The sequence below is a fragment of the Galeopterus variegatus genome, unplaced genomic scaffold, assembly GCF_000696425.1.
Source record: "Galeopterus variegatus unplaced genomic scaffold, G_variegatus-3.0.2 Scaffold4, whole genome shotgun sequence".
NCBI lineage: Eukaryota > Metazoa > Chordata > Mammalia > Dermoptera > Cynocephalidae > Galeopterus > Galeopterus variegatus.
Genome location: NW_007726115.1, coordinates 540,404 through 553,440, shown reverse-complemented (window position 1 = coordinate 553,440; position 13,037 = coordinate 540,404). Strand labels below are relative to the sequence as shown.

The following is a 13,037-nucleotide window of genomic DNA, read 5'->3' as shown; positions in this document are numbered from 1 at the left end:
GACAGACAAGCTTGGCTCCCTGACAAACATTATTGAAAACACGGGTTATTCCCCTCCTCCTCAGTGCCCACTCTCCGCCTTCCTTCTCTTGTTTAGACTAATCCTTAAAAGTGATGTAAGTTAAAACAGTCCAGTGTGAGTTAATCTTTGAGGCCGGCTAGTATCCTGGGAGTAGAGGTGACTAAGATCTTTTGCCTACAAATTAGGGTAATGACAAGATCAAACACTGGGGTTTCCTGCAGGCAGGTATATAGGAGTAGTATCAAAGTTGGGCTAACGGAATCGGTTTTTTCCCCCTCCTTTTCAGGTGTTCTCGAGCACAATGGCTGAGCAACTCCTTCCTCAGGCTTTGTATTTGAGCAATATGCGGAAAGCTGTGAAGATAAGAGAGAGAACTCCAGAGGATATTTTTAAACCTACCAATGGGATCATTCATCATTTTAAAACCATGCACCGATACACACTGGAAATGTTCAGAACTTGCCAGTTTTGTCCACAGTTTCGAGAGATCATCCACAAAGCTCTCATCGACAGAAACATCCAGGCTTCCCTAGAAAGTCAGAAGAAGCTCAACTGGTGTCGAGAAGTCAGGAAGCTTGTGGCACTGAAAACAAATGGTAAGACCTGCTCTATCACACTTCTTTTGTCTGGGGATTGGCTCTGAGGGTGCTGGGACCCCATTCATGAAGTTTTACTAGCACCAGCCTGAACTCAAATCTCTTGAGATGCCTTAGGAAACTCTATAAGGGGCATGTGATAAAAGCAAGCTTGTATGGTAAATACTTTTATTAAGGATATTTTCTAAATGTATGTGTTAGAGCGCAGAGTGCATTGAGGCTTGGGGAATGCCTTTCTGAATACCATGGCCCAGTTAGGTGACTTATGTTTCTGTTTAATCATCTGTAAAATACCCTTCCCTGGCCAGTAATGGAAATATTAAAAGGCTTTAAGTTCAGAAAGACGGCATGGTGTGAAAACTGGTATTACTGTTGTTTCCTACTGTGATTAGAAAATGCGTGTGATGTCCTTACACTTCTTGCCTTGGTGGCATTTTGTGAGTTAACCAGTGAATGGCTGTTGAGGACATGAGGGGCTCCTTTTGTCTCTTCCTCCCTTACATAGGTTCTGTTTGAAAAATGGAATAGAAAGATATTTGAGATTTTTAACATGGATTTTAGATCTCTACTTTATTACTGTTAGGGATTCCTGGTCACTGAATTTCTTCCTGTCTATGCCTTTCCATCCTTTACCACTAGTAGCTATTTCCTATTCCAAGCCTTACTATTTTGTTTTTTGATCATTTTCATTAAGTAAGAGTATGTACATCAACAAAAACATCCAAGCATAACTGCTTAATGCAGGTACAAAATTCTACTTTATGAATGTAGATAATTATTATAAGCAAGTATACTGTACAAGATCAATTAAATGCTTATAGTCTGGGTAAAAGCAAGAATCTCCAGTCCTTATATCAGTGACAGTCCTAAACCACCCTCATCAAAATAATACATCCAAGAGCAGAAAATTCTTGTTGACAATGATTATGACAAGCACATTAACTTAACTTGATTGGTACATTAACTTTGTCTATTTTCGACGTGGGTAGCTTGGAGTAATTTGTAGACATGTTTTGTTTGTTTGTTTGTTTTGATTCTGCGGGCTCGTACACATTACCTCAACATCTTGCCTATATTTATGAAGTATAGACTCTTAGAAACACAGGTAGAAAGAAAACTGGAGATAGCTGTGGTCTGCATTGTTCATGGCATTAAATCAAGTGATGCATAGAAGTAGGTAATTGTGTTAAGTCATCACAAGGGTTTTGTATGCCTGACAGTTTATGGTTTTAAACCTTGCCCATTTTGTTACAAAAAAGAGATGGAGTCAATTTTGGGAGAGTTAAAAACAAAGAGATTCTGGTGAATTAGAAATGTGGTAGCAAGGGGAAAACTTTATTATCATTAACAGAATTAACTGACATTTTGCTTTATTTCCTTAAGAAAGGAAATGTTCTATTTCCTTAAGAAAAAAATGAAATGTAAACAGTAAACACTTATTTTGCAAACATCGTTTAATTCAACAAGGATTCGTACTACAAATGAAATTATGAAAGCTAGTGCATTTTGATGTTTTCTGGGAAATAAGGATTTTTAGTCTCGGAATCCTTTTTTCCCATTAAATTTTTTTGTTTGTTTTAACATGTGCATATTTGTGGGGTATGGTGTGTTGCTGCGATACATGCATATACTGCACAATGATTCACTTAAGGTAGATAGCATAGTTTTATAGCCATTAGTCTATCTCCCCACTTTTAAGAAAATTCCTTAAAATTCGGAAAAAGGAAGAAGATATATTTAAGGTAGGAGGGGAAGGACTTTTCTTCTCTGATTTTTATTAGCACCCCCCTTTTTTTTTATCCTTCTCCCTGTAGGAAGGTTCTTCAAAGTCAATGGTCTGGGGAGGGGGTGATTCAGAAGTTTGCATTTGAGGATATGAGACTGCGATGAATGAGGAAGGGAGTAGGTGGCATAAAATTGAAACTTCATGTGAAAAATTCCAGCGTCTATTGGCTGCAGCGATTTCACTTGTATAATGAGTAGCCCTATTCCAGCTCACCCTGACCACACCCACTGGGAAAGTCCAGGGTGCACTTCACAGTTTAAATGTCTACACACGAGAACAAAAAGTACAATAGCTGTTGCTCAATTGCTAGTCAAATAACTTAGCACTGGGGAATTCCAGATGTTACTTAGGGAATTTTATACTGGTGCATCTCAATAAAGAACTGAAAGTAAGCACAAGAAGAAGAAAAAACGTCTTATCTTTGCTCTAGATTTTGCAAAGGGGAAATTTCAACAGAATGCAATCGTTGCCACACTTCTGCCAAGGCACAAGTCGTGAGCGAGCCTTTTTCTTCATTTGTTTGAATACTTAGCTAGTTTCTCTAAGCGTGTAAATGGAAGGAATACTGGCTGTGGTTGTATATTTGAGGATTTTTATTGTCGTTTTTTTTTTAACAGTTTAACTATCATTAAAATTTGATAAAATTTCAAATAGCTTTATTGCCCTAATTATAGAGTAATGTAAGAAAACAGTTTAACTTTTCTTTATAAAAACTATTTTGTGCTTGCCAAAGGATTTTAAGGAGTTAACATTTTTTGTATTAAGCGTTCCCCCAAAATGTTTATGGTTTGTGGGTTGAAAAAAATGCTGTCTATTGAACTATGAGTATTAACGTGGAAATGTCACAAATTAATGGAATAAAATCAGACCTGTGTCTTTCTCAAAATGCTAGCTCTAAACACTGAATTATTTTAAAATGTAGTGCTTTTTTGCTTTTAAAAAGGACTTTATAATCGCTAACAGGCAGGTTCAGAGAAGGCATTTCTGGGGACCAGAGCTAGCAGGTCATAGGTAATTTGGTGCTGTCCGCCTCACTTTACAAACCAGGAGAGGAAACTCCCAGGACCCAAAGGCTAAAGTGGAATGGTCAAGTCATTTACCACTGAGTCATAACCAGACCGTCCCTATCTAGTAAACTTAGCCATGCCTGCTTCCTGGTTTGTGCATGTTGCTCTTGTGTGTTCTTCCTTGGAGTTAGAGAGCAATGGTACTAGTGCCTTAGCAGCAAATCAAGGAATGTTACAAAGGGGAGGGCACTTTAGAGATCATAATCCAGTGCCCTCATTTCATAAAGAGAAGAAATACCCAGAGAACTTAAGGAATTTCCCCCCAGGCCCCCTAAACTAGTTAGGAGCAGAGCCCACCTAGAACCAAGGTCCCCTGGCTGCCTTTACCTTGTTGGTGTCATAGAATAAAAAAGAGGAATGAAAAGAATTACTTAAGGCTGTCATCACCTTGTGAAATGTTACCAGTTGGCCCTTCACTAAGAAATTAAACCCAATTAACCCATTCCATCCCCTAGGATGGCAGCAGGGCTAGTGTATTCTGAAAACCCTATGCTGGGCCTTTGATGCAGATTTCTTGACATTACTTCTCTTTCCGTCCTTCTGTCCTCAGGTGATGGAAATTGCCTCATGCATGCAGCTTCTCAGTACATGTGGGGGGTCCAGGATACAGACTTGGTCCTGAGGAAGGCACTCTTCAGCACTCTCAAGGAGACAGACACACGCAACTTTAAGTTCCGCTGGCAACTGGAGTCTCTCAAGTCTCAGGAATTTGTTGAAACGGGGCTTCGCTATGACACTCGGGTATGTTTTGATACCCCCTTAAGTATCTATTGACAAAGCTCCATGGTGGATAAAGGGTACCCTGGGCCAGTCCATTCCCTCAAGGAGCATATGATTTACTAGGTTGCAGGAATTTGGCTAAGCAAAGCATATTCAATGGAAAACACCAGAAACCTCCTATGGGATTAGCCTGAGGTTTTGCCACGGCTTAGTGGCTTCTAGGAGGCAGATTCCCAGCAGTGGATCTCTTTCTTTATTTTAGCAGAAGACCTTCTGATCAGGGCCTTTTCCTTTGGCCTTTTTTTTTTTCCTTTTTGTCTTTTTTACTGACCGGTAACGGGATCGCAACCCTCGGTGTCACGCCCGTACTGGGGACCAGCAACGGGATTGCAACCCTTGGTGTTGCGCCCGCACCGCGCTCAGCCAGTGAGTGGGAACCGGTCTCCACATGGGATCCGAACCCTTGGTGGGAGTGCCACCGCTCTCCCAAGCGGCGCACTCTACAGTGCGCCACCGGGCCGGCCCTTCCTTTGGCCTTTTTTGTTGTTCTCTGTTTGATTGCCCTCAGCATGCATTACTGAACAGCCAATCAAATTAAAACATGTGCCTCACCATTCTCAGTCACAAGCGTGGAATTTCTGTATACATTTGGATGAAGGGCTTCATTGTTATGCCTCATCAGGGATTTTTTTGAAAGCAGGTGCTGTCCCCATTCTCCTCCACTTCTGAGTTTGCCTTGTAGTGGAAAAAAGTAAAGGAAGAAAACCAAAACTGGGGAAAAAAAGTTGATCATTTGAATGATGATTTCAAGAAAAGGGGAAAAATAAGCTGAGTTATATAAATGAATAATTGCAGAATGATGTTGGAATGACTGTTTAATGCAGAGTCCATTCAATCTTTTTTTTCCCCTTTACCCCTCTCTCCTTAGAACTGGAATGATGAATGGGACAACCTTATCAAAATGGCATCCACAGACACACCAGCGGCCCAAAGCGGACTGCAGTATAATTCACTGGAAGAAATACACATATTTGTCCTTTGCAACATCCTCCGAAGGCCGATCATCATCATTTCAGGTGAGATGCCTGCAGATCATTTATTTGTATTTAAGTGCTTTTCAGTTTTAATGCTTTGGCTCTTAGGAAAAACCCACACTACCAAAGTCACAGGTAACAGTAGCTAAATGGAATTTGATGAAAGTCACCTGAGGGTCTTCTTTTTCTTTCTCTTTCCTTAAACAGATAAAATGCTGAGAAGTTTGGAATCAGGTTCAAATTTTGCCCCTTTGAAAGTGGGTGGAATTTACTTGCCTCTCCATTGGCCTGCCCAGGAATGCTACAGATTCCCCATCGTTCTCGGCTATGACAGTCAGCACTTTGTACCCTTAGTGACCCTGAAGGACAGCGGACCTGGTAAGAAAACAGCATCAGTTCACATCTGTAACTTCTGTTAGATACTGGAACACTGGGGTTTGCTCTTTTGCTTCTTATTGAAATAGTCCTATTTAAGTATATTATTTTTATCTAAGTATATTATTCTGTCATTTGCTTGGTTAGTAACAGTAATGCGATAGCAGTAATCATGATACCCCCATGTCTGTTTGTGTATGTCTTGGGAAGTACTTTCAGCATGTTAATTGCAAGTAGAAGATACATGTATATATATTACTACTATTACTGTTATGAATACATGATAAATTAAGGCACACAGAGCCCTTAATACAGTGCCTGGCATGGAGCAGGCTAATGTTCGTCAGGTTAGCTATTATTGTAATAGCTTCATGCGGAATAGGCACTATGCTAAGTACTTTAAGTACTTTATTTCACTTTATCCTCATAGCATCGCTGTGAGATGTAAGCATTGGTAGTCTTATTTTATAGATGAGGCAGTTGAAGCTCAGAGAGGTTAAATAACCTGCCTGATGTCACAAAGCTTGATAGTGACAGAACCAGGGTTTGAACTCAGGTCAGTCTGATTCTAAAGCATGAAAATTTAACCAGTAATATCAGCCTCCAGGCTGGTTAACATTCTGTGAGCTTCCTGGAAACACAATGCATTTTATATTACAGTTTAGCTCATTTTGTTTTCCCATTTGGGTTTAATTGTGGCTAGATAGTACATTTCTATTTTTTAAACTATATCCGTTCTACGTTTTCAAAATTTAATTATTATATAATCTTACATATAACTTCATTTAGTAGATAATATTTTGCTTTTGTGTTATTTTTTTCCCTCAGAAATCCGAGCTGTTCCGCTTGTTAACAGAGACCGAGGAAGATTTGAAGACTTAAAAGTTCACTTTTTGACAGATCCAGAAAATGACATGAAGGAAAAGCTCTTAAAAGAGTACTTGATGGTGATAGAAATCCCAGTCCAAGGCTGGGACCATGGCACAACTCATCTGATTAATGCTGCAAAGTAAGCCGTTTATTTTTAGCTCTGTTCTTTGTCATCTGTAACTGTTTTGACATTAGCCACATAAGCTGCTGCCACCCCAGAGCTCAACAATAAAGTTATTTGCAGCCAGTTTCCTCCAATGTGAAACAAATTCAGAGCCATTTGCGTGAGTTAGAGAGGATCATTTAGGCAATACTAACTTTGTTTTCAAATGGAAACTAGTAATTTATCCATAATGATTTTCTTGGATATCCGAATGCTGAGAGTCAAAATTATGGGTTTTGAAAGTGCATTTACATCAAGGATAGTTTTTTTAATTATTTAATTTTTTTTTTTTTTATTGCTCTAGTACATACTAAAAAGATTAGCAAGTGAAAATTCTTGATGACAAAAGCCTTTTTTTCTCTTGGCTTCTTGGTAAAGACAAACACATCAGACAGAGACTAGGTTTTAGAATGTATATGACAGTTCATGATTTTGCCCCAGGGAAATGGGAGGACAACCCCAGAGTACACACTGTACAGGTATCCAATCTGTAAACACTGGCTTTATGTTAAATAGAGGCTAGTTTCTAAGAACATGAAATGCACAAGAGATGGCTGTAAGGGCCTAAGAGAATCAGTTTCTCAAAGTGGAGATTAGCAAATTACAGAGGATCCAAAAGGAAATAGTACCTCTGGATGTTACTCATGGCAGTTTACTGTGATGGAGACCAGACACAAGCTCAAAACTAATTAACAGCAAAATACACTTACAAAGTAGTTTGTACTGTAAAGTAGACTAGTCCCAGATGAGTAGTCTGAGTAATGTTTTACTAGAAATTTGATCTCTGAGAAGTTAAAAAGTGAGAGTGACATTTTAAAGGAGCAATCGAGTTGTAAGAGGTAGAGGCAGCTCCAGAGTACCTTTTCATTAGAATTACCTGTCATTTGGGGTGGAACAAGACTGGCTAAAGGAGATTGTGATTTTAAAAACAATGAAATCTTCTAACTTACGTCATATTTGACTCTAGAACATGTGAGAATATGTACTGGACCATGTTATGTTGGAAGTGCAAGCCCTTTATCATAGGTCTGCATGTCAGTGAGTGGTTATAAAGTCATTGCCATAATCCACATTCTGAAAGTTTGTTCTCTGAGCTTATGACATAAAATCTTGGATATGATTTTGTGTAGTCTTACAGTTTTCCTTTTGGTCTTTAGGTTGGATGAAGCTAACTTACCAAAAGAAATAAACCTGGTAGATGATTACTTTGAACTTGTTCAGCACGAGTACAAGAAATGGCAGGAAAACAATGAGCAGGAGAGGAGAGAAATGCGTGCTCAGAATCCTTTGGAACCTTCCATGCCCCAGCTTTCTCTTATGGATGTAAAATGTGAAACGCCCAACTGTCCTTTCTTCATGTCCGTCAACACCCAACCTTTATGCCATGAATGCTCAGAAAGACGGCAAAAGAATCAAAACAAACTCCCAAAGCTGAACTCCAGGCCAGGCCCTGAGGGGCTCCCTGGCATGGCGCTGGGGACCTCGCGGGGAGACTTGGCCTGGAACCCTGAGGAGCCAGCTGGGGGGCCTCATTCGGCCCCACCAACAGCACCCAGCCTTTTCCTGTTCAGTGAGACCACCGCTATGAAGTGCAGGAGCCCTGGCTGCCCTTTCACGCTGAACGTGCAGCACAATGGATTTTGTGAGCGTTGCCACAATGCCCGGCAACTGAATGGCAGCCACACTGCAGACGACACAAGGCATTTAGACCCCGGTAAGTGCCAAGCCTGCCTCCGGGACGTCACCCGGACGTTTAATGGGATCTGCAGTACTTGCTTCAAAAGGACTACAGCAGAGCCCTCCTCCAACCTCAATTCCAGCATCCCTGCCTCCTGTCATCAGCGGTCCAAGTCGGACCCCTCACAGCTCAGCCGGAGTCTGTCCCCACACTCTTGCCACAGAGCCGGAAACGATGCCTCTTCTGGCTGCCTCTCTCAAGCCACACGGACTCCAGGGACAAGCAAGTGCAGAAAAGCTGGCTGCATGTACTTTGGGACTCCAGAAAACAAGGGCTTTTGCACGCTGTGTTTCATCGAGTACAGAGAAAACAAACGTGAGTGACATGATTGATTTCCTAGTGCAGCAGCTACTGTCCTTTATTCCTGGACTTTAAGAAGAAGAGTCCATGTGGGTAGTCAGGTAGAAGGGTGCAACCCTGTGCTTTTCCACTGACTTGTACACAGGGACAGTCCTGGTGGTCTTACCAGCCACACCTGCAGACAAAAGGCAAACTGATCTTAGGTCTCACATTCCCCAAACCGAAAAGTGCCCTATAGATAGAGTTCATGGAATTTGTTTTCATGAGGCCATTCGGTGTTTGGCATTTATGAGAATTAGACTTCTTTTGCAACCTTGACATAATAGAGAAATCTCAAACTCTGAAGAGTAGTAGGTGGAGAGAGGGAAATGTCCACTGTAACACATTGTAAGAAAACATGTGTTTTTGGAAATCGTGAAATTTGAAAGAAGGATGAGCAGTTAATGTCTGCTGTTTGTCCTGTTACTGTGACTGATCAGTGCTCCGTGTTCAAAGGGAGACATTTGTAAAGCCAAAGATGTTTCAATAATAGTATTTTTGTTTTTATTTTTTGTCAAAATTTATAAAACGCTGGTCTCATCTGTAGTTGAGGCTGGCCTAATCTGTATTTGGAATTCGTTTATTTCTCTCATGTCAGTGTCTCTGCATCTGCTTGGTGATCATATGTAGTACTGATTAGCATCAACTGTCTTGCAGATTTTGTCACTGCCTCAGGGAAAGCCAGTCCCACAGCCTCCAGGTTCCAGAACGCTGTTCCGTGCCTGGGAAGGGAGTGTGGTACCCTCGGAAGCACCATGTTTGAAGGATACTGTCAGAAGTGTTTCATTGAGGCTCAGAACCAGAGACTTCATGAAGCCAAAAGGACTGAAGAGCAACTGGTGAGACATTTTGAGGAAGTCCCCCCTCCCAGGGTCAGGTCCTCCTTGCTGGAGCCATTTCTTACAACTGTGCCAGCAGGCTTTCCTCCCTGCCGGGTTGTGTTGCCTCATGATACAGGATTGTTAAAGAAATCTGCTGGAAGAACCTGGGGAAAAAGTCCACGTCACATGGCTCCCCAGGTTGGAAGTACTACTATTGATTTTCATGGCCTAACTATACTTTAGAATTCATTTTAAAAAGCAAATAAAATCAGCCATAGAATAAAACCTCCTCAAGACTCCAAAAAGCCAGATGATGATGAGAGGCTTTGATTTATAGCAAAAGCACAGACACCCAAAAAGCAGACCTTCTTAAATAATCCTCCATCATGAGGAGAGAGAGGGTAGAGTCTCCCAGGTGCCTCCACTTGATGGCATAGAAAAGCAAACTGGGTCTGACAGATGCTTCTCCAGTAGTTTATAGAACAATAGTGAAGCTATCTAAAAAAGCGCAGCTGGTTACTAATCCCAACAGAACCACGCTGGCCTAGTTTGCAGACCTCCATGTTAGGATTGGGGGTTCCTCTCAGTCTCCCTGGGGCCAGATTCCTTGAAAGGGAACATCTGGGAGAGCTCTGGCTCACAGATGACACGTGCACTCTTATTCTCTTGCTCAGGCAAGGAAAACTCTTTGTAGAATCCAGTCAAATGAGCTCTCACTGTGCCCTTCCTGAGAAACGTGAGCAATGAGTTCTCTGTTCTTCCCACTCAGAGACTGAGCCAGCGCAGAGACGTGCCTCGTACTGCACAGAGTGCCTCAAGGCCCAAGTGTGCCCGGGCCTCCTGCAAGAACATCCTGGCCTGTCGCAGCGAGGAACTCTGCATGGAGTGCCAGCACCTTGGCCAGCGAGTGGGCCCAGGGATCCACCGGGGAGAGCCTGCTGCGGAAGAGTCCCCCAAACAGCGCTGCCGGGCCCCCGCCTGTGATCACTTCGGCAATGCCAAGTGCAATGGCTACTGCAACGAGTGCTTTCAGTTCAAGCAGATGTATGGCTAATGGAAGACAGGTGGTCCCGCCCCACAAGGGGGGCCACGAGCTGCCAGCCAACCAACATGGTGCTATGCTCTAAACCCTTGATGCTGCTGGAGGGCAGTCCCTGCAACAGTGGGGTCCAGCGTGTCTGAGCAGAGGAGGAAAGACAAGCTCTTCGTGGTGCCTGTGATGCCTGGATTTGGTAACTGGGGAATGTTCCCAGGTGTCCTTAGAGCAAAGCTTGTGACCTGCAGTGGATGATGTCAGATTCAGCCGGGGCTCCTCCTCCTCCTCTCTGACCAAGCAGAAGGTCGGGAGCCTCTTTGGACTTGGACCGTGTGCTCGGGCTGGCTGTAGCCCCTGCACCCTGCTCACCAGGACTGCTCCACATCTTAAGAGAAAAGGGAAGAGACAGTCAGGTGGGGTGGGCAATCCACAGCCATGTATTCCACCTGCCCCCCATCAGCATTTCTCAGAAATGTGACGCTGAATCCCGTGGCACAGGGGCCTCTGCATGAGGCTCAAGGAAGCTCAGGGAAAAGGAACATCTTCAGAGAGTGTCAGTAGTTAGTGGTTTTTCCCTACTTACCTAGTTCCTTTCCTATGGATGCAGCAGAAAAGCAGGGTTATACATGACTGTGATTCTGAGGCTGCTGAGACTGAACATGTTCACATTGAAAAGAAAACAAGCTGCTCTTTATAATATGCACCTTTTAAAAATGGGAATTTTTTAGTGGGAAGACATGTAATTCTTTTGGTTATCATTGTCTTCACTTCTAAAAAGGTTCACTTGAACCAAGGTGTGTGTAAAAATGTGTACATATATAATATACCCTTATATTATGTTTGAGGGACTTTTTATTATGTCATGCTGCAAGGTGTATGGGTTGTTGTTGGGGATACCACCAAGTTGCATGAACTCAACCGACTGCCTTTTTAAAGGGAACTTTACAGTTTCCCATGTGAGTCACTTTATTTATTTTATTACGAACTTCAAGGTTATTTAAATGAAAATGTTTTTTTCTGATCTGGAGGAAATACTGCAATGTCTCTTTGAGATAATATTTGCTTCGGGTCATGTTATGGAGCCAGGCAAGTTCCTGACCACACTGGCTAAGTTGGCCTCTTCAATACGCTTTGCCTCCCTAGGAAAGAGGGAATTGCATCGAGAGCAAATTTATTAAAATCTGACGCTGCTTCTTAGGAAACTCCAGCCATAAAATAAGAAACAGTTCTCTGTCCTATTGGTGCCTCTGAGTATTCTACCTCCTCGGAGATAAGATAGGGAAGGAGCGGAGACAACATTGGGGATGGTCACAGGGAAAGATATGGCCTTTCATGATGGTTTTATTTGCTGTGTTAACGATGCACCCAGTGATGCCCCAGTGTTGGGACACCAAAACCCAGTAACCAGGAGCATGAGGAAGTTTCCTTCTGTCTTTGGCCTGCCGTTTCTCCGTGTGCTTTGTGTCACTCTCATACTGGCTTTAGAGAAAAAGAGGAGAAATACAATTTTTCCTGAGGGTAAAGTCTGCCATTTGGGGGGTCTGGACTTACGACCTGAAAATATTTGTGATCCCTAACTATATAACCTTTCCTCTTATCTGACATGTTTTCCACTTGGCACTCTTTTTCTCAGACAAAAAACTTCATAGTTTCTTTCTAAAGATGTTAAATAAACTTCAGTGTTTTCATCTAGTTGTTTTAAAGTTAATATCTTAATATTTTGTTATCAATATTTTCATTCTTAATGTGAAAAAAATGGAATTATTTATACTTATTATAGAAAGTATTTGAAATTTGCACATTTAGTTGTCCCTGATAGAATGCTGTCTACTCTTCTTTGGATTTCTTCAAGTTTTCCTCAATAATTGTAACTTTTCACAGAGGTCAATATTACAAAATAAATTATTTAAGAACAAATTTTGATGTTTTCTATTGATGAATGCAGAAAGAAAAGATAGGCTCAAATATTAAGACCATGCTTCCCAAACAACTTTATTTTGATGTACACCTGGGCAATGGATACATCCCTTACCCGTGTATAGTAAGGTAGCTTTTAAAAATAATAACTGCATGAGGGTACAGCGTATACTGAAGCACAGGCCTCAGGTTTAATGTGGGCACTGAGATGGGAGTGGGAAAGCCTGCCATGCCTGTTTCCATGGGATGCCAAGTCCCTGTGCTCCTCTGAAAGTTCCTGCTCGAAGCCTTCATAAAGTTGTAAAAGACAAATGAAGAAGGAGGACGAGAGAGAGACAGGAAAGAAAGAGAGAGAGGGAGGAAGGAACGCTGGTGTAAGATTTCCTAAGTCAGATGCATCAGGAGAGGTGGCACCACCAGAACTGGGAGGTCATAAAATGACGCTTTCTTCCACCTGCCAGCCTCCATCCCCTCCTCCCCTCCAATGCAAATGTATCCACAGACGATTGATTTAGGAGGATCTCCTAGATCTTTTTTGGTTTTTTTAAGCTCCC

At 42.0% G+C, this 13,037-nt stretch overlaps 1 protein-coding gene across 1 annotated transcript; it reads left to right on the top strand.

Annotated features, from left to right (window-relative positions):
* Positions 1-210: 210 nt before the first annotated feature.
* On the top strand, positions 211-12,483 carry TNFAIP3 (tumor necrosis factor, alpha-induced protein 3). The gene is given in 9 exon segments (XM_008573709.1): positions 211-288; positions 290-617; positions 4,021-4,211; positions 5,119-5,266; positions 5,432-5,602; positions 6,428-6,608; positions 7,790-8,685; positions 9,367-9,548; positions 10,300-12,483. Coding segments are annotated over 9 exon segments (2,460 nt in total). The 3' UTR covers positions 10,585-12,483.
* The last annotated feature ends 554 nt before the right edge of the window (positions 12,484-13,037 follow it).